The sequence below is a fragment of the Centrocercus urophasianus genome, unplaced genomic scaffold (assembly GCF_019232065.1).
Source record: "Centrocercus urophasianus isolate 14NV4802_14NV808 unplaced genomic scaffold, USGS_Curo_1.0 seq_15, whole genome shotgun sequence".
NCBI lineage: Eukaryota > Metazoa > Chordata > Aves > Galliformes > Phasianidae > Centrocercus > Centrocercus urophasianus.
In genome coordinates, this window is record NW_024884697.1 from 13,438,308 (window position 1) to 13,459,735 (window position 21,428).

Here is a 21,428-nt window from a genome sequence, read left to right on the forward strand (position 1 = left end):
TTAAGGAATGCTTAATTTTTAAACACAAACTGGAAAAGCTAAAAGCTTGTAAATGAGAAACTAAACAGCTCAGAGCCTGATGAAATGTGGGAAACTACAGTCTAGTTCCTGTTTTATGGCATTCTCTGGGCCAGCATGCTTCCTATACAAATAGACAGGATGTATGAAGCATCATGAGACTCCATAATGTGTGCAGTGCTACTCGTGTTCCTCATTGCAGATACCACTGAATGATCAGAGAGGGGTGATTGAGCCAAACTCATTTTCTCAGCCCTGGCCTGCATTGGAGTGCATGGGAAATCTTCCCCTGTGGAATAGCCTCGGCCAGCAATGGTCCTTACAGGCTACATAAACTCACTGAATATATATTTGGTCAGTAAATAGGTCTTATTATTCAATCATTTTTAAAAGGCAGAGAACTTGAAATTTAACCCCTACAACCATGGTAAATATCTTAGTTATCACTTATTCTGAGCAAAAGAAAGATTCTTTATGGGAGATATAATTACTACAAGAATGGCTGAAAAGGAAGAAGTCTCATTAAAAATTACAAGTCAGTATTTCCCATAGAAAACAGAAATGTGATTTGCCTGACCACTCCCAACCAATTCTCACTGCAATGCTGTACCCTCTGGCAAAATGAGTCACCATTTTTGCAGCATCAGTTTTTCTCTAGAGAGACATGGAAGTTTTATTTTATTCACAGTCACCAAAAGATTACCACGCACTGAGGCGAGCTGATACAAAATATGGGAAGAATGATTTTCAATAATGCACTTACACGGACCAGCTAAGGAATGTAATGAATAAAGTGCAGGGAGAATCACCTCTTCTTTCTCTGGAAACTCTTTAAATACTTCCAGTATGATCATATGATCTTTGCTTTCAACAAATTCAGTCAGCTGCTCTTCTGGAACTAAATTAAAAAGGAAAAGAATGCATGTTTTGAGGAAATAATTCATATTCTGATACAAGATGAGAAAATGTAATTGTTTTTATAAAGTTTCCTTACAATTATTTTCTGTGGAACATGTGTTCCATAGGTATTCTCCATACCTGTACTTTCCATTTTGCTCAATAAAGATTTCTTTTACAAAAACCAAGCCCCTTTTACCAGCAGTTTTTCCAGACTACATTTTCTGTAACTGAGTTCTGCCTTTTAAATGCTTCCCTATGATTATTTTGCAAAAATGCCTTTCAATCTTTTTTACAGATCAAAGTTCAGGCATTCCTCACCAAGACATCATGTAAGTAATGGAACACAGTGAAAACGCGTTTTGAGTTAGCTCGTTCAAAGAACACGTTTAATACATTTAATCTGAAATGCAAGAATACTTTTCTTTTTCCAGTTAAATAAGTATCGCAGTCCCTTCCCACCCTGTACATTTCCCAATTGAATAACACACAAAATACAAATACCTTTTTCAAAAAGCTTGCATAACGCTGTACACCCATGTTGCTGGATCTCTTCATTTTTAGGGAAGGTGTGCATGGCATTAAATACCAAGGAAAACACATCCACTTCTTCCTCCAGGAGCAGGAAAGCAATTACATCTAAACAGAAGAGATCATATGTTGAGCTGATGCATTCTCAATGTGTTTACTGAAGAGCTGTACTCAACATTAAAATCCCAAAGTCTTTAATTCTGCCCTTAAATTATACTCTGATGGCTCAAATCCAGGTTTTCGTATAACAGAGGAGGCTGTTATTGCTTAAGGCCATATTTCAGAATACAATTGGTATGTTCTAAAACATTACTGGCAAAAAAGACAGTTTCCCCTCTACACTCTTGCTCCCACTTTGCACTGGCACTTGTCAGACCTCTCAGTGAGCCAGTCCAACTTGCTAAACTGGTGGAAAATCAACCAATCCAAAAGGACACTTCTTTCAAGCTGAAGAATTTCACTGACAAATAAAATTGCTGCAATACAGAGGGCTGGAATACATTTACAGAGGAAAGCAAATGGGGTGAACCATGATATTTGTCCATCTGTATCATGAAATCATATTTGCACTCTCTTGGCCATTGTGGCTAATCACTTCCAGCTAGAATGCAATTCAAGTTTTTGGGCTCAGAGACAAAAAGAATATTAGCAGTCTTCTCTGACAAAGTGACAAGGTACAATTTGAAATATTTTTCTGAATTAAGATAGTTGGAATGAGAGTTTAAGTCTGTAATTAAAAAGAAAAGGAAATCAGGTTCATGAGGTAACAATCTTAAAAAATAGATAAATCAATAGGATGCAGCATTTTCTGAATGGGCCTGTCTCATTCTGCTGCTTGTAGCAGAAACCTGGACAGCCAGATGAGCTTTAACTACCTAAAATAAAGTCCAATCTTTATTCTATAAACAAGGCTGATTTTAATGTTTTCTAAAATCAGTGGAAACATTCCTATTTGAACAATAATTTAGTATTATATGCTACCATGAATAAAGCTAGCAGAATACCTCCTTTGCAGTCTCTCTTTAATTTCAACAGTTTAGGACTGAGAAAAAAGGTCTCAGTATCTGGTAAGATTGGGTCTCTGGAGAGCAGAATAATAAATACAGCAGAGATGATTTTACTCCTTTCAAATCTACAAACCAGTACTAAGGAAATCAAGTCAGACTGTCTTCAAGTTTATACTTTGCTAAGGAAGAATAAGCTCTTACTTATTTAACTTAATTATACAGTAAGTATTTATGCCTATGCTAATAACAAGCATAGCAAGGCATGTTCTTCATGGCCTTGCAATTAGAAGATTCCTTTCCACCTAGTTCAAAAAAGGTGCAAAACAGTACAGTTATTACTTTGCATACGAGTACAAATGACTTTGGAGAGCAAAACAGACAAGCCAGGGCAAAGCGTACAGTCACACAATTTATATCACAGTTCTGTGTTTTAAAGGCTCAGATAGAGTAGGAAAAATTAACAGACAATACCTGACATCAGGAGTAGATTTAATGTTTTTAGTCCTATTACTGAGAGAATTACATTTCCTTTGTGGACTGTGAGCATTTTAAGAATCTGCCTAAAAATTAAAAAAAAAAAAAAAAAAGAAAAAAGAAAAAAGGAAGAGTTAAAGATAAAGAAATACAAACATACTTTTTTAAAAATCAAAGTTACTTAAAAAAAAAAAAAACAAACAAGAACAGAAATTAGCAGCAGTCTTTAAAGCCACTTAATTTTTAACTAAGTGTGTATACTTCTATTAATTCTACAGAAGACAAGTTTTATTCAGAACAGAATTATTCTAATTATTCTACAGAAAGCAGGGCCATGGTGTGCAGCAGGCTGTAGATCATAGAATCATAGAATCACAGAATGGGTTGAAAAGGACCACAATGCTCATCTAGTTTCAATCCCCTGCTATGTGCTAACCAGCAGACCAGGCTGCCCAGAGCCACGTCCAGCCTGGCCTTGAATGCCTCCAGAGATGGGGCATCCACAGCCTCCTTGGGCAACCTGTTCCAGTAATAGTATGGCAGTGTTCTGTTTGTTGCAAGGATGAAGTTACAGTGAATTATGAAGGATTTTCTGGAAGAGAAAAAGCAATTACTCAGCTAAAGAATTTGAACAGCATCATGGAGAATTCTACCCTAAGGTTCTGTTGTACAGCACTTATGTGATGCTGGACAAATCACTACCAAGTGTTTCACAGACTGACAATTGCACACTCTCTCCTTTCTGGGTGAGTCAACTTCCACGGATACAAAATCTGTGGATATTAACCTCTGAAATGTTGCAAGTAGAGTCAAATGAAGTTGAATTCTTAAACACTAAGAGAGTCAAGCAATGGTAGTTACTCTGAAAAATCCAGAGCACGCATCACATTAGGCACCTAAAAATCAGTTGATGTTTCTAACATCATTTACTAGATGGTGACCTCAAATCTGTAACAACTCCTCCCAACAAGATTGTAAAGCTCTAGGCAATATTGATGAATGCAAAGAAAAGCCAACAAGAAATTAATAGGCCAGTTTTCAGATAGGGTATCCAAAACAAGGCAGCGGGCCACACATTGAATAATGATGATGTTGTGTGCTTTGTTAATGCCTGTACTTACAAGCTAGGATGATTATATTTCCTCTTTGTATTTATTTCTTAACGTTTAAAATTTATTTTTTATTAAAAGTTTTATTTATTTTCTTGATGTACTATGATGCTGCTAGCATAAACCTCTCCTCTTCTGGAGCACTACTATAACAGCTGTGATAATCACAGTACACAGAAGAGAGCTAGAAAAAATATTGCGTGTGGATTATTTTAAGAATAGAAAATAAAATCCAACTAAATGCAGATGCTTCCCGGCCGCGCCCCCCGGGCGCCCCACACTTCAAACTCAGAACAGATTCCTCCCTGAAGTTCCTGTATGCACTCTTTGGATACTGGCATTTCAGTCCTGAGGAAAATTCTTGGCCAAGCGTACAGCCCAAGAGGATGGACTGAGTATCTGGGTGATGAATCAACAAAAACAAGGAGCCACCCTAACCAAGCTGGTAGAGTAACTAACACCCATAAATGTGGTTCCTTAACCTGCTGATTAAAATGTTGTAGTCTCAGGCATTCCTAATGCATTCTGTTGTCTATTTGCAGGCGTGAGCATACATGCATGCTCATGTAGAAACTGTAGCATGAAGATTTCTTTACCTCCTTGCTCCATGATCAGCTGTGGGCAATACACTGGGAGGAAATGCAGCCAAGACAGCTCTCCTGAACTGACCAAAGAGATATTTCACACCATGTAATGTCATGTTCAGCAATAAAACTGGGAGAAGTTTGCCAAGGGTTGCTGTTGCTTGGGGACTGGCTGGACATTGGTGGACCGGTGGCAAATTATTGCTTTTATGCCACTTGCTTTGTTTTGTTGATTTTTACTCTTTTACTTATTGCAATGCCTTTATGTCAAATGATGAGTTTTCTCACTTTTGCCCCTCTGATTCTCTTTGCAGTCCCACTGGAGGGAGCAAATGGGTGGCTACGTGTTGCTTATCTCACAGCAGGTGTGAGTGTATAACCCGCAACAGGAGACTGCGAAATACCAGCTCAAAAACGGAGTAATTTTCTGGGGACCAAAGAATAAACACTATCTTTAGAGTTACTGTACCTTCCAGAATAAGTTAATTAACAAGTGTGCCAAAGAAATTGTAACTAGCTGGTACAGCTTCACCTCAGTTATTGTTCATGAAAAGCAACAAAAAATCACTTGTGCTTTCCAACAAAAACAAGGCAGTTCATGCCCCTGCTGACTCTGTACTCTAGCCACCATTAAAAAAAACAAACCACAACAGACATACCACAACTTCATGCAAGTAACGTAACAGTAGTAGCCTTTCTAAGGAAGGGTAATGGTGAAGACTGTAAAAGCAGAGAAAGATCTACTAGTGAAGTCATAAGGCTGTAGCTCCTTGCTGTCATTATCTGCCTTGAACGAGGCAACCTGTCAAAGTGAGAGAGCACTAAAGCAAGCCCTTCTCTTCCATTTGTATTATACTTGCATCTGCAACTAGCATTTGTCATGGAACAACTTCAGTTAACCTTTGTCAGTCTTCATCCCATCTAAACACAGCCACTTTTGGTTAGGCTCCCTCAAGAGCCAATGGAGAGATATGGGCATGTTCAAATCCAAGCATGCCTTGCTTCAGCATTACTTACTGCAACGATGGAAAGAATCACCTTCTGAAAGTAGCTGTGTCCTCTGACTTCACAGATAGTTGAGGTGACTACTTTAAATACTTTGTTTTCAGACAACTATGATCAGGTGTGAGAAACAACGTCTTGATTTATGCCAATTGAGACTTGTGGATAACAATGCATCATATTTGTGAATAACACATACACAGAACTGTCCAGGTGATACTGTCTGTTAAAATAAAACATCTTCGCAGCCACAGCATCCCAGAATCACTGTAATTGGCAAGGAGCTCAGAAGATCTCTTAATTCAGCTCCCCTCCCCAGCCCAGGGTCAATTACAGCTGATTGTTCAGAGCTATGGACAGTCTGGTTCTGAATATCTCCAAGGCTTAGGACTTCACAGCCTCTCTAGGCAACCCATTCCGTTCTTTGATCAATCTCAAACTATTAAAATACAATTGATTGGTTTTTTTCATGTTTAAGAGGAATTTTCTCCATTTCAATTTGTGCCTAATGCTTCTTGTCCTATCACTAGGCAATCCCAGAGAGGAGCCTGGCTCAGTTTTCTTTATTCTCCCCATCAGGAATTTATACACACAGATAAGACCCCTGCTTGCGTGAATCTTTTATTGTAAAACCTGAAGAAATCCATAAGAATATTTATGTAGAAGCTGATGTAGTAACTTCACATAAAAGCATTTTATTGCATATGTATGCTCCCGTGATATAAAACATTTTGAAAGACTCTTTGCATACAACATACTTACTGGTGAACACCCAGTACTTCCCAGTCCTTCCCAACATCCTTAAGAGCTATGTTCTGCAGAGTGCTTGGACAAATTTCAATCAACTTGCAAAGAAGTGACCAACCCATCTGTAAAATAAAAATACAGCTATTGTAGAACAGATAGTCCATTTGGAACCTAAGTGTTATGTTTTAATACCCTGGCTTTCAGAAGATACATGTTCTGAAAAGATACCTAGCTAAATGAGAGATAATTAATTAACACAAGACAAAGGACATAAAGAGCGAAGAGCTGAAAGTAAAACATATGCTAATGATTTTGAGTGCATCACTAGTAGCAACATACAACCTTCCACTGCTTGAGGCTAGAGAACACACACATAAGGGATTCTGAGAGGAAAAAAAAGGTAGGAGATCCACAGTATTCCATCATAGGCCACTAAAGACCACTGGACTATTACAGCTATTCCAACTTCACTGAAGCTCAGCACTCATCATAAGAATTTGATGCTTAATTGCAATTGATAGGGAGAAAGGATGTATTTGTTTTTGAAATCTCTATGTCAAGTGCCTTGACTTTCAAATATCTGAAAATAAAGCTGAAAATAAACAAGATAAATAAACTGAAAAAAATGCTCCTCTTTGGTCATTCATGTTCCCTGTTCCCTGATACTGGAACAATGGTCTCTATCATTATGACAGCATGCTGGGCGTATCGGCCTTCAGGCTGATAAAACCAAACATGTGGATGATGGCACTGAGCAAAACCCATGGAAAAAAAAGATTAGCTGATGAACAAGAAAACCCCGTTGTACTAAAGAGAGGAAGAGAGCTGGAAAAGGTCAGAAATTCAAGATATAATGGATTTTACAAATAGAAATGAAAACAAAAGCATAAAAGTACCTGAGCATATTAAAAAAAAAGGAGAAGAACAAAAAGTGGAAGTAGAACTGTGTGCTGTATCAATAGGGTTAAAACAGAAGATAACCCTCCCTGTGGCAGGGGGGTTGGAACATGATGATCCTTGGGGTCCTTTCCAATCCAAGTCATTCTATGATTCCATAATCTAGGTATAGCTCAAAAACAATAAGCACAATTAAACCAGATTTCAGCAGAAGAGTTATATAATGCAAAGGGGTCAAGACAAGACAGCTACCAAAACCAGGAAAGTAAGCAGCCTTTTCCATGGAGTGTAACTGCATAACTGCAGAGTTCATAGAGATTCTGTGATCTCTAACCTGCAGCATGAAAGACGAGAGACACGAGCAGCACAGACTAGAAACTTGGCAGCTTTCGTGACAGCTTTGGCAAGTCTATGAAAAAGGTGATGTAGCTCCCGGGGAAAAAGAATTCTGTTCTTACACTTCATAGGGTCACAGGCACTACGTTCACACTGTCTGCAGTAGCTTAGCTTTTGTTGTAGCGTAGATTCGCAGAGCCAAATATTTTAAGCCAATTTAACTCTTCAGCTGAAACTTGCAGTCTGAGCTTAACCATGAGCCAGTTTCCATGCTCTCCCCTTGCTTAGACAGCTAGCTGACTTGCTCCGTGTTAAAGTAGAAACCAATTAATATGGACAGTCAGGACAATTAGTCTAGGCTGTGTGACAGTTTCAATCAAATTTTGAATACATACAGACCAGCAAAGCTCCCCAGTATGGGGTTATATACCATCTAATTTTCCATGTCCAAAGCAACAAATATCAAAGCTGCAAGGCAAATACATTGCAGAGGTGACCATTAATTGATACCCTGTATATTATTTTGAAAAGATTTTGAAGGGCCACTTTCTCCCATAGTAATTGCTAAGTTTAGAAACCAATGAAAATCAGCACAATGACTTTACAGAAGTAATTTTTGTACTAAAATGGGCTCTGATATTGATATTTCTATCGACCATTTTTACTTGGATTATTGTGACTCCAAGTGTGCCAAACATTTGTAAGGACTGTGGAGCCAGAGAAGTCAGAAGCAAACATGTGACTGCTGATATGAGGTCAGTTTTACAATATTAACATCACAGCCTGAAATAACAAAGAGCTTATTATCAATTTACAGTTACATAAGCAAGTAAGGATCTTTTAAATAACAGAAACTCTAAAGGGAAAGGAAAAAAGCACAAAACACAAAGATATTCTTAAAAACATCTGAGCGGCCACGACACGTACAGACAGCTGACGGCAGCAATGAAACTCTGTTATTTTTAAATCAAGTCCTTTTCATTTCTAGCATGCAATGAATTTATATGACATTAGCTCACACCTTTCTATGTGACACAATAAGGCTCTGCTGACTGCTCTTTCCTCAAGTGCACACAAATTTTGCTCCACAGTTTCTAACCCACTCCAGTTAGTGTCAGCCAGTAACTGAATGAACAAACTGCCATGTTCCCTGAGAAGATGTCTACTTTACTTCACAGTGGTATTGACCTTACAGCTCAGTCTTTTTCTATTTATAAAGCAGCCCGTAAGGTTTATGCCCATAGCCTGACTTGCACTGGTACCTGAAATACTGAGCTGTTAAGCAAACTTACTCTGTATAAGCTGGTGGAACAGCAACAGCATACAACGATTTGCAACTAGGTGAGCACAGGATGGGAAAGAAAATCCTCATTTCAGGTATGGCTCTCACTTACTCTATTATGAGAGTCAGTTTTATTATAATGCCAAAAGCAAAAAAAGATTCAATCAACTTATTCAGTGAAAATTCATTAGCAGTATGAAGAGACTACACCGAAATCAGGGCCATGTCATCTCACTGCTGCCATAGATTTTGTATTCACAAAGGTCGCAATGAGCTGCAATGGATGCAGCAAGGAGGGCAGCACTCTGCTGAGACACTGCAGGTGTTTGCAAATACTATAACAGAATGTGAAGGAAGAGATGCCCACGGCATTTTGTGCAGATTGGAGCTTTGCACTGCCTTTGAGCTTTGTTTTGATGCCTGAGTACAATGTAGTAATGCAAAGAAGTCACTTCAAAGTTCTGTATTACATCTAATTTAAGTTGAGATTTATACCACTATTAAAATGAAAACTAAGTGATCGCTGCCTTGTAATGGAATTCTTAAGAGCCTCATGCAGCCCTCTCAGACCTGCTTCTGGCTGTGCTTCAATCTCGTGTTTTTCACTTCCTTGCCTGAACTCCTCAGCAGTGGTTTTGTGAATTGTGACATATCTAATATGCTTCATCCTGAAAAAAAATTACTGCTTTATCTTTATTTCCTAGCAACCTGACAATTCTACAGTAAAACAAATTAAAATTTCAGACTCTGCACAAGCACTCAGTCTTTAGAAGAACCTTTCATATTTTAATCTGAATTATATGTTCTGATCATTAGCTAAGGTCTATGAAGTTAAAAAAAACCCCTTACACTACAGTATTATTTAAGAGGCATATGCAGCATGATTTGTTTTATGAATTGGGAACAAGTAGAGGATGCCAGAAATCTTATAACCATACCAATGTACTTAATACACAAAGAGAGTGAGTTGCACACATCTGGAGTTTGTAAACGTTCTTTGGGCACAGCATTGTCAGGAACTCAATACATGCCTGCCAAGAAGGGGCTCTCCATGGCCCAGCAGCAGCACTGTGAGCTCAGCACTGAGCCGGTCAAGTGCTACCCCTTGTTTACATGGGACATTTGTAGGAGCAGCCAAGCAGAACCTTCAGCTGCAGATGCTCCTCCGAGGTACAGGGCATGTTCCCCCTACAAACCAGCTGTATGACTGTCAAAGGATTGGGCCACAGGGGCAGAAATGTACCTTAAGCCATTCTGCTAGAAGTGTCTGTCACTATGGTAAAATACTGACACATCAGAAATACACTGGAAGGCACTTCTGATAGCTCAGAAGACTGTCAGGTGTGCAGAAGAGCGTGAAGAGCCCAGAAGCACTTGTGTGCTCTTTCAGTGCAGAAGGTCAACTGTATCCTGAACTGCATCAGAAGAGAGGTAGCCAGCAGGCAGAAGGAGCTGATTTTGTCTCTCTGCTCTGCCCTTCCGAGGCCCCATCTGGAGTTCTGTGTCTAGGCCTGGAACTCCCAGCACAGGAAGGATGTGGAGCTGTTGGAGTTGGTCCAGAAGGCTATGAAGATGATCAGAGCACCCGTCCTATGAAGACTGGCTGACAGAACTGGGGCTGTTCAACCTGGACATGGCTCTGGGGAGACCTCACTGCAGCCTTCCAGTACTTAAGGGGGGCTTATCAACAGGAAGAGGAGCAACTTTCTACACGAGGGACAAGGAGAAGCGGCTTTAAATTAAACGATGGGAGACGCAAATTAGATGTTAGGAAGAAATATTTTACTCAGAGGGCTGTGAGGCTCTGGCACAGCTGCCACAGCTGTGGGTGCCCCATCCCTGCAGGCGCTCAGGGCTGGGATGGATGAGGCCCTGGGCAGCTTGAGCTGGTGCAGCCCACGGTAGGGGTTGGGGCTGGTGGGCTTTAAAGTCCCCTCCAAGCCAAACCATTCGCTGACTCAACGACAAGCCCGTAAAGAGCCCACAGACCCGCGGACCGCTCGCGCGGTGTAGGGGAGGAGCATTCCATTACCTGCTGCACGCCGGCCGCTCCCGCGTACAGGTCGAGCACCAGCAGCAGGGGCACGTGGGCGTTGCAGCCGCCGAACAGCCGCGGAGCTGCGGGGACACGGAGAGCTGCGTTAGGGCCCGGCGGAGCGGGGCCGGGAGGGCGGGAGGGCAGCGGCCGCCCCTTACCGCTCTGTCGGGTCGCCAGCTCCAGCATGTCGCTCAGCGTCTGCGCCAGAGTCTCCGGCCGTTTCCTCTCCTGAACGTTGCGGAGCCGGACGAGCAGCTTCCTCAGCGCCTCCTCCTCTCCCGCCGCCACCGTCCGCTCCCAGGGGCAGCCGCTGGCCATGGCCGCGTCGCCGTCCCCCGCGCCGGGCGCCTCACCCCATCCGACGCGGCCCGTGGGGACGAACAGCGAACGACGCGGACCCGTCCCGGCGCGCACGCAGGGCCGCGCGGCGTCACCCGGCCTCACCCGGCTATTTCGGTTCGCCCCTCCCGCCGCCCGCCCCGCGCTCCGGGTACACGGCCGGGGCCAAACCCCGCGGGCGGGAGGGAGTAAGGGAGGGAGGTGAGGAAGGAACGCCGCCGCCACCAGAAGGGGGCTCCCGCGAGGGCCGGCGTGCTGGCGGCCCACTCTTTTGCAGTGATTGACAACACGAGCGTCCAATAGAATGGCAGAGCGGCGGCACCGCCCCGGCTAAAAAGAGAGCCCTGGCGGGTGCGCTGCTAATTAAGGGTGCTGGGGTCGTTTGGTGGTGCTTTTTTTTATTATTATTATTTATTTTGGGGGGGCGGCGTTGTTTTGTTTTTGTGTTTTTCTTCTTCTTTAGCGTGAGGAAGGCAGCATTGCTATGTGGTAGCCTACATAGCAGGGAAGGAGAAGGAGGCAGATGTAGTTAATGTGCTTATTCCCTGGATGTGTGGCAGGTCTTGAGATCACCTGGTGTCTCTTTGTGTGATGCAGTGTTTAGGAACGTCCTTCTCTAGGGCTCTGTGTAGAAGGACTTGGGTGTTCTGCTACACAGCAGGTTGGCCATGAGCCACCAGTATGATGTTGTGGTCAAGAAGACCAATGGTTTCCTGGAGTGCATTAAGGAGAGTGTGGTCAGCAGGTTAAGGGAGGTGACCCCCCCACTCTGCTCTGCCTTGCTGAGGCTGCAGCTGGAGTGCTGTGTCCAGTTCTGGGCTCCCTAGTGCAAGAAAGAGTGTCCAGCAGAGGGTTGCAGGGGTGACTGTGGGCCTGGAGTGTTTCCCTTATGAGGAAAGGCTGTGACCTGGGGCACATCCTGGAGGAGACCAGGAAGGGATCTTATCAACACTTAAAAATATCTAAAGGGCTAGAGTCAAGTGGATGCAGCCAGGCTCTTTTCAGTGGTGTCCAGAGACAGGAGAGTGGGTACAGATTGCGATGTAGGAAGTTTTATGCAAACGTGGAAAAAAACTTCTTTGTTGTGAGGGTGACAGAGCACTTGCACAGACTGCCTGGAGAGGTTGTGGAGCATCCTTTTCTGGAGATTTCAAAAGCCATCTGAGCACTTTCCTTACTTTCCTGTGTGGCTCACTGTAGGGAGCTTGCTTCAGCAGGGTTTTGGACTCAATGATCTCTAGAGGTCCGTTACAATTCAGTGATTCTTCTTGGTGAAACATGGGGTGGGAGCTGAGGCCTTTCCTGAAAGGTGAGGCTGCTGTGAGGCAGCTGAGATGATGCTGAGGGCCTGGTGGAGCAGGTTAACCTTGGCCAAGGGAGGCAAGTGCTTGCAAGTATTTTGGCCCCATGGGCTTGGTCAGGTCTGTGGGTTTGCTTAAAAGAAACCTTTTGTTGCCTGTAGAAGTAAAATCTCACTCCAAGGTGTGCAGGGAGAGTTTGCGATTCTGAGATAAGAAAGTTCTCCTGCCCTGAGCATGCATTGCTTCACTTGTGGTTGATGCAATCTTCCTGTAATCTGGCAATGCTTCCGGCACCTCAGCCGCTTTTCTGAGGGAGCGGAATGTGGGCAGCAGGCTGCCAAGCACCTTCGTAAATAACTAAGAAAAGCATTACGAGTGGTGTAAGTTACATAGAGGAGTTGTATGCTCTTTGAGTATTAAGGGAATAAACTTCGCAATTAAATTGGAATTTTTTTAGACCAAAGTCCAGTTTGGCAGTTCGTGGTAGGAGTATGGATTTACTTGAAGCTTGTGCTCAGATTAGTGTTTGATTGATAGAAATGTGCAATATTGATTGAACAGCTGATTTACAGCTCATTAGTTTTTTCAAAATAAGCTCTAAGCAGCCATGTTTGCAAATGCTTTGAACACTCATGGTGCTGGTGTATTGGTCCTGGAGGGCTCAGACACTGCTGCCCTCATCCGCACAGAGAAACTATTGTCTTGACATCCCAATTATAGTCTGCTAATTAGGGCTCAGTTTGTTTAGTGATGAGCTGGTAGTATCTCCCTCTCTAAAGCACTGGGAAACAAAATGCGAGGTAGCCTTATGAAATAGTGACTAATAGTTTGAGATGTGTGGAACTCATTGCATCTGGAATAAAACAAAAATAAGATGAGTGAAACCAATCCATTTAATTCAAAAGAAGTTTTTTCTTACTGCAAAACCATTAATTCATGCATAAATAATAACTTTTAAATCAAGAAAAGACGTTCTAAGCTTCTTTTTCTTGCAAAACAAATGCAAATCCACTGTCTCTGATTTTATCAGTAATTGGCTTTTTCCAGAACCTGCCAAGCTGTAGCCTCTATCAGACTTCAACAAAGGATTTTTAAAGGTCAATCTTTGGAGTTAATACTGGTCAGAAATGTCACCTTTAAGTTTTAGAATCTCTGCAGTTACAACTAATGATACTGATAAAGTCATGTTAATACAACTTTCAAATACTAAAAGGGATTTTGTGGCCATTTTGTAAATTCAGTTGAACTTCCTTCTGGCTGTGCTGCTGCTCTGGATTTCTTTACATTGCAGTTCATATAAGGATGCAATGGTATAAAGTTACATACTGGAGTGTCAGTGGATCTAAGTAACATAAATTTGTGGCTTTAAGGAAGTAAGTTCTTGTGTCTTGGTTGCTGTCCACATGTATGTGTTGAGTTTCTGCTGTTCTGCATTTAAGAGCCTTGTGTGCGTCAGCTCTTTTCTGGTCAACTCTACTTCAAACAGCTTTCAGTGGTTTAGCAAACTTCAAGCTTGATTATTCGGTAAATGAAAAGAGAAAGCAGATATTAAAGCTCAAATGTAATCTTGATTCATACTTTAAGAGGTTTTTTTTCTGTTTCCTAAGGGATCTCATTCTTCAACATGTCCTATTTGTGTATGTTGTCAGTCCACCCCTCCGTCTGCTCTTCTGGCACTCCCTAAATTCCAAATGATTTTCACTTCCAAGCACTTGTTTCCTTAAGTGTTTTTTAATGAAACTGGGATTGTTTGGCACCTGGCTCTGTCTTGAGGCTGGGTGCTTTGGGTGTACAAGTTATTTCTCCTTTTTGTTTTTAATGAGACTGACGGCTAACTGCTCTGTCTGTACTGCTGTGTATTTATCCTCCTGGATGGGACCTCTAATACCCATTTGGTAATGTATTATCTCTGGAGTGTGACCATTTAGACAGATACAATGACATAACAATGTATTAATACGGAGATTAATAAATTTTTCTTTCTGGTGATGTGTAGAAGCAGATCTCAACTTCCAGCTTTTGTTATCCAGCTTTATGTTAATCGTAATTGGAAAAATAAAGCATGGTGTCAGAGAGCAGTGGAGATTTGATAGTCTTGCTCAAATGAGTCTGGGGATCGTGGTGTAAATGGGATAAGTACAATTTTAGGTTCCCCTACTTTCCTGCTGTAGTTTATGAACACATGAGAGCAATGCAGAACTATGTGAAATATTATATTGAAGACTGAGATTTGGTTTTCAGGAAAATATAAGGCAATGCGAATGTTTGGGTTTGGTTTGATTATTGTGTTTTTGATTCTTGTACATAAGGAAGTCTTTTTTTCTTATTTGTCACCTGATTTCAGTAGGGAAAATAGGAACCTGATCACGCTAATCACAGTACAGCCACTCTCAGTTAATCTAAGACTGTGGGACTGCATTTAACAGCTGGTGTGTTTGAACCCCATTGTTTTTACCCTGACTCACCTTTGTAGTTAGTAACCTCCATTTCCTTTTTTAAACTTTGTGTCACTGGCCATGAGAGTCTAGAGGTAGGGCTTGGAGTAGGCTCTTCGGTAGTGTGTCTGGTGAGAGCTCCTTCAGGTGGAATCCAGGTGTTTGCTGGACAGATTTCACTTTGGGGCAGTGCATGGATGTGGCTGAAAGGCTGGTTGATCCAGGGTTTGATGTGGGACTGTGTAACAGGATGCCTGAGGAGCGGCTGCCACATTGCTGAGAAGAAACTTAACCAGTGAAGATGTAGATTCTTCTGAAAATAACACAGAAATATTTATAGCCTGCCCTTTGTCAGAGGCATGATTTCTTGTAAGAAGCAAGTAGTTATTTCCTTATTCTGTTTATAGGTGAAGCCATCAGTGTGATAGGGAAGGCTAGATTGCTGGAGAGAATCTTCTTGCAGTTGAGCTTAAATCTTAAATCTTAGAAAATGGGCTGTCATGGCTCAAACCCTGACTAACTGTGTGCTGGGGGCATACTCCTGGACCAGTTAAGTCTGTTATGTGTGTAACAGGAAATACTACTCTGGCTTCTTCCTCATTCTGTTTTAGTGGAAAGAAAATCTTGGCCATGAGAGCACAGCTGTTAAGATAGACTTAAATGTTAGTCCACTTCTCATGTGCTTTTTTTTTCTTTTCCTTTACAGGGGCTGTTTTCTGTTCCCCCGGAGCTGTGGTGAATATGGCTTCAACCTCCATGTAACACCGTGCCAACTCTTGCCTGTACCTTCTGAAAGCTTGTTGCTGTGTGCTTCCCTTCTCAGCCAGTGCAGCTTGTAACATTTAGCATTGAAGCATTTCTGTCCACCAGGGCCTGTATACAGTCTCCATACATGGGTACAGTAGCTGATTTCAGCCACCTTTCTACATATTTGGTTTGGTGACCTCTCTCCTTGTTTCTACCCTTCCTCACTCTTTCTTGATAAAGAGAACAGGGACAAATGGGAGTACCCGGCTTTCGATCTGATCTGGCTTTTCTGCCCCTGTATTTGTAATGGTGTTTGTGACTTGCTGGTCTTGTTGAGGTGTCCCAGAAGCTGCGGGCCTGAAGAAGCAGAGTGTTGTGTAATCTGCATGCTTTATATTGGTTTTCACTGTAGCCTGACAAGTTAATAGACCCCATTGCATCTGCTCACAGACCTTGTGCTTTCCTGGTTCTTATCTCTCCTAGGTGTCAGCAGAAGCAGCAATAGCAGCTGTGTATCCTAAGTCTGGAAAGATGGAGTTGACAGTTCTGTAGTTGAGAGGCAACTTCCAGATACTGTAAGGAGAAGAGCCAGATTATATATAGGAAAAATATAATGTCCAAGGCAGACAAAAAGAAAATTGTATCACTAAGACCATGCAGACATTTCCCTAAAACTGGAATTGTCTGTCTGGTGTAGAATATAATAGTATTTTTCCCCATCAAGCAGTGCATAATGCCTGGTGGAAATCATATTACAGACATTACAGATTAACTGAGATTAACTGCACTGAGAGTAGCAAGGACCATCTTAGCTGTGGGGAAAAATATTTTACGTGGAACTGACCCATTCTAAGTCAGTTATTGGGTGCAAAGAAGATTTAGCTTAAGGAAGTTATTTTCCTCCTTCTGGAGGAAATCTGAAGTATGGTAATGAAGATTTTTTTTTTTCCAGTGCAGTCCAGCTGTAATAATTGAAATTGCATTTTTTGCTTTTGTTCCATTTCATTTGTTATGGTGTTCCCATTGAAGTTGGACTGGATGCCTTCTGGATCCCAGTGTCTCTGGGTCTCTGGGAGCATTAACCAAGATTCTAAAAACTCCTTTTTCTTGAACGAATATGTTCAGTGCACCATGATACTTGGCTGTACAACCAGAGGCACCTGTAGGTGTAATGCTTTAACACTTGATGTTTTGGCATTGTGTTAGTTTGTGTGAAGCCTACTTGCTTCAACCAGTGTATTTGTTACTGTTAGTGCTTCTGTTCTTGTGTGACCACAGTTTTTGTGCAGAGAGTTTAAAACAAACAAACAAACAAACAAAAGCCAACAAACCCACACAGACAGCAAAATCTTCAAGTCTGTTTAAACAGGGTGTATGTGCATGACAAAGTTTCAGCCTCTGCCTTGTTGCTCAAGAAATACTGATATCCTTAATTCATCTTTTACCAGGAAAACCAAATAACTGGTTTTGAACAGCCACTGAAATAACTCTGAAGAATATTCTGATTTGTATATAAGCTGCAGAGGTCTACATGGGTTACCGTATACACAGGAGGGCACGAAAGTATGGTTCCTGCAGATAATTTCTGGTTGCTGTTTCATCTGGATTGTTACTGATGTTTTGCAGTTATATGGGCAAACGTGTCAAAAACGTGTCAAACGTGCCCCAGTGATGTGTCATGTAGGTGTGGTGAGACTTGAAATAGTCCAGGATCCTTTTGGAGGACCGCTGGAAGCTGTAGTGTGGCTGCATCTCTGATGTGGTTACATGCAAAGGGCACATCAGGGCTGTGACCTGTGTGCACCATCTCATTATCTCAGAGCTGCTGCTTTTCAAAGGGAGGTGATAAATGTGTTCTTGTTGGATGCCCAAATGCACCCAGGGAAATTGTTGGGTGCACAGCAGTGACCTGGTAGAGGTATACAAGATAGATTGCACTGCAGATCAGTTTATTCCTTCAGGGCAGACTGATACTGGAATAGCAATGTAAACAAATACACTGAAGCTAAACTGGTTGGTGTTTGGAATCATTTGTGAGTTTGATTCACTGAGTCAGTGTGGGGCTGAGGTGTGGCTTAAGCACTGGTGGTGGTGGAGTCATAAGCCGTAACCAGCATCTGCCCTGCCAAAGCACCAAGGAACTATCTTACCATGATGGTGTGTTTCTTGGACAGTGATTTGTGACAGAGCAAAGTCTGGAATGAAGATGTGCAAAAACTCTTGTGGTCGAGCTTGATTCTACCAAACAAAAATGTATATGTTCTTCCAGATTGTATTTGTATTCATTCTTACATGATTCTGAATATTGAACGATCCTTTGCATAAGTCTACGAACCTCTGTGCACAGTGACTAAGTGCTCTATGATTCCTTCTCTCATCTCCTGTCACTTTTTCTGCCAGTGTAGCATATGTTGCTGTCACACAGCACCTCCTGCCAGACTGTCTCCTATTTCTCTGCATCTCACCTATATTCAGCTGCTTGAGTACAGCCGTTACTCAAGGCCTACACTGAAAGGCAGACTATATAATACGAATGGAAGTAAATGATGACTTCACAATGTCCTAGTGGGGCTGTAGGGCTTAATGCTTGCTTTACAGTACTTAATTGTAGAGGAGTTCAAGGAACACAAGATATTCCTCTGAATTCTCACAGCTGAGATGGTTAAGGCTCTTCTGAAACCTGAAGACATGTGCTTTGTGGAATAAATCTTGAGTCAGTGTTGCCATAAATCTCACTCAAGGCTTTCTGCTCTTTTCTCTGAAGCAGAATTTCATGTTGATCATAGGCTGTAACTCCCAATTAAACAGTTTTCTCATTTTAATGTTACACTTCCTATGGCTTCATCACCCAGTGTGTAATAAACAGTCATACTTTCTCAGAACTTGTGTAATGTCATGTAGAAATGAAGGGTGCATTGAACCATGCAGGGACTTCCTACATTAAAACAATGATAGGTTTGAGCCTACTGTAACTGATTTATGTTTCAGCTCCTCTCAGTGGTTTATGGGATAGAAGTTCATAAAACTGAGGAGCAGCTGAAGGAACGTTGCTGGGATCCTCTGGTTGTGCCCATCCTTCTTAGGGTTTAGGACAAGGAGAGAGACAAAGCCTGGAGTTTCAGCTGGAGTGAGGCTGCAAAGGGGCTTCCAAAGGAAGAGGCAAGCTGGCAGAAACCTCCTCCCTGGGAAGTTTTGTCTGAATTACAGCTGGCCTCTGAGTCCGAGGTTCAGCCCAGTCTGAGAACTATATTTAGAAGTCAAATTCATTAGAACTTGCTGGCAATTAAGGTGGCTTGCCTTCTGTTCTCAGTTACCTCCAATGTCTCTTGCAAATGATTTTGCTGCCTCAGTTCCCTTTTTTCCCCTCTTGGTTACAATTGTCATCTTTGTCATAGAACTTCTCACTTTGAATTCAGCCTGTCCTTGGTATCACTCATCTCAGACCTGTCTTGCTATCAGCTGTGTAGCATTTCCCTCATTTTGTCATCCTTTCCAACTTTGGTGCTGACACTGACATGGGTGTTTTGTGATTTTTTTTTTAATAATTTTTTTTTAGAGGAAATGCAGACAGGCAGTGGGTCAGCTGTGTAAAAAGGCTGTGTTGCAGTGATGTGAGTATACTCAGAACTGAAGCTTCATTTCTTTGACAGGAGGGGGAGGCTGTGTGCAAGCAAAGATACTAGGCTGTTTTATTCCCTGCTGGAAATGAATATGATCTTCTAAAAGTTGTTCTTCTATTTGGGCTGTTTCTAGTGTTTTTACTTTCCTGCTCTTCTGTTTCCTTATTTGCAGTACTTTACGTTGCTGGTGAGACTTCAGAGGCTTCATTAGCAATTACCTGGGGACTCTCTGCAAGCTCTTTCTGACCCAGGCAGTCTTGGATACATTTTTCCACATTCAGTTTCCCCTCATTATGTTTTAGAGATAAATGAAAAATTAATTGTGAGAGACTTCATGACCACATTTTCTGTTTCTGAAGTCTGATTTTAAAAAGCCCTTTCATACCTATCACTGAAGGCATAATGTTTTGAATAAATACCTTTCCCTGTGTTACATCACACTGTTCTGTGTATTAAGTTTTGTGATTGGAAAGGAATGGTCTTAACTTGAAAGACAGAAAATGCCCAGACGGGGCCTGTTCAGAAATGATATGATAGTTAATTGATTGTCTCCTGGACAAAATGCTGATAAATGATTCATCTGCTTTTATCTCTTAGCCAGCAGGGACTCTGTGGTGTTAATGGAGTTACAGCTTCAGAAAGCAGTAGCGGGGCCAGATATTCTGCCACAACATAAAAGACGTTTTTTTTTTTAGTTCATTCTTTAGCCATCAGGGGGTTTGAGTTTTCTCAGTGTTCTGTACAGGAGGTTTGTCATCTCCACAGCCTCCAAATGTACCTTTGTTGAAGCCCTACTTGAGTTTCAAGAAGGTGCTAGATACTTAATGATACATTTACTGTGCAAATATCCTTTGGTTTGTTCCTTAAAGGCAGCTTAAGAGTGCTTCATATGCATGTTTCAGAAGAGACTGTTAGTCATTAAAAACGCTGAATATTTTCATGGTATAGGTTAACTATAATAAGGTGAGATTTGTGCACGTATATCTGAAATTGGAGTGACACCTAGTGGTGGGTGTACTTAGAGCAGTATGGAACCTGATTCTTTCTTATCTTCATGAGATTGTTCTTTCCTCTGATCTCTCTTGAGAAAATACAGATTTGCCTGAAATCCCTGTCCTCTGCTTTCCTGAAATCCCAGCCTTTCTCCAAAATACTTTTCCCTTCTGTTGTCCTCTGGGGTGCACTGCTTTGCCATTTACCACTGTGTATCACTCGGTCTTTCTGTTAATAGAACAGATAGACTAGTGTAGTACTTTATATAATTTTCCTGCTGAACAGCTGATAATGCATTTTATGTCTCTAAATTAGAAAGTGAAGGAGATGTTCAGGATGTTTTCTGCCAGTATCCAGCTGCTTATACAGCCTCTATTAAAGAGGTAAAGCTTTCGCTTGGTCAGGATCTTAAGGAAAAAATGACTGAGGAATTAGTAAGTGGGATTTGTGTCTGGTTTCTAAGGAGATGCAACATGAAGAGTAAATCCCTGGATGGAGATTTCAAGAGTCTCTTGAAGAGGTCTGGGAGGGCCAGTTGATCTGGAGGGAGCAGCTGATTTGGGAGAGGTAATACCGAGTCCTGTTGTACTTGCAAAGGACTGTAGGTTTCAAAAGGAGGTCCCACAGTCAGGAACCAAATGGCAATGACAACAATGAATCTGACAGACTAGGGAGAACAATCAGAGAACAGCTACTTTGCCAAAGGCATGTTGTGCCTCTGGGCACAATATTCAGTACTTGTGTGATTCTGTGAACTGCTTGAAACATCTTCGGATAACTCCAGTTACCTGGAGAGGGATTAGCAAAGTGCAATTAGAAAATGAAGTAGGATACTGAGATGACAGGGACAGGTTAGGAAGGCAGTATCACATTATGAGAGCAGGACAAGACCAATGTCAGTGACACCAACAAGGACTTTCAATTTCTGCAGTTTTCAGAAGTATAAATTAGCATCTGTCTTTTTCTACAAAGGTGGATGCTGTATGCTCTACGTGGCTTAAGTTGGATCGTCAGTGTCTTCCAAATTGACTTATTTTAATTACAGGCAAATTCTGAAATTTTAACCTTGAA

General features: G+C 41.7%; 1 protein-coding gene across 2 annotated transcripts in view; it reads right to left on the reverse strand.

Moving 5' to 3' along the window:
- LRRK2 (leucine rich repeat kinase 2) overlaps positions 1-11,240 on the reverse strand; it is a 64,786-nt gene extending 53,546 nt beyond the window's left edge. The window contains exons 1-5 of one of the 2 annotated variants that reach the window (XM_042815386.1): positions 10,917-11,240; positions 6,385-6,491; positions 2,925-3,013; positions 1,420-1,554; positions 782-916 (exon numbers count right to left, since the gene is read on the reverse strand). In XM_042815386.1, the coding sequence (XP_042671320.1) occupies positions 782-916; positions 1,420-1,554; positions 2,925-3,013; positions 6,385-6,491; positions 10,917-11,240 (790 nt within the window). Of the gene's footprint in view, positions 1-781; positions 917-1,419; positions 1,555-2,924; positions 3,014-6,384; positions 6,492-10,916 lie in introns of those variants that run through there. The other variant, XM_042815387.1, reaches the window with a different exon arrangement.
- Between the last annotated feature and the right edge of the window lie 10,188 nt (positions 11,241-21,428).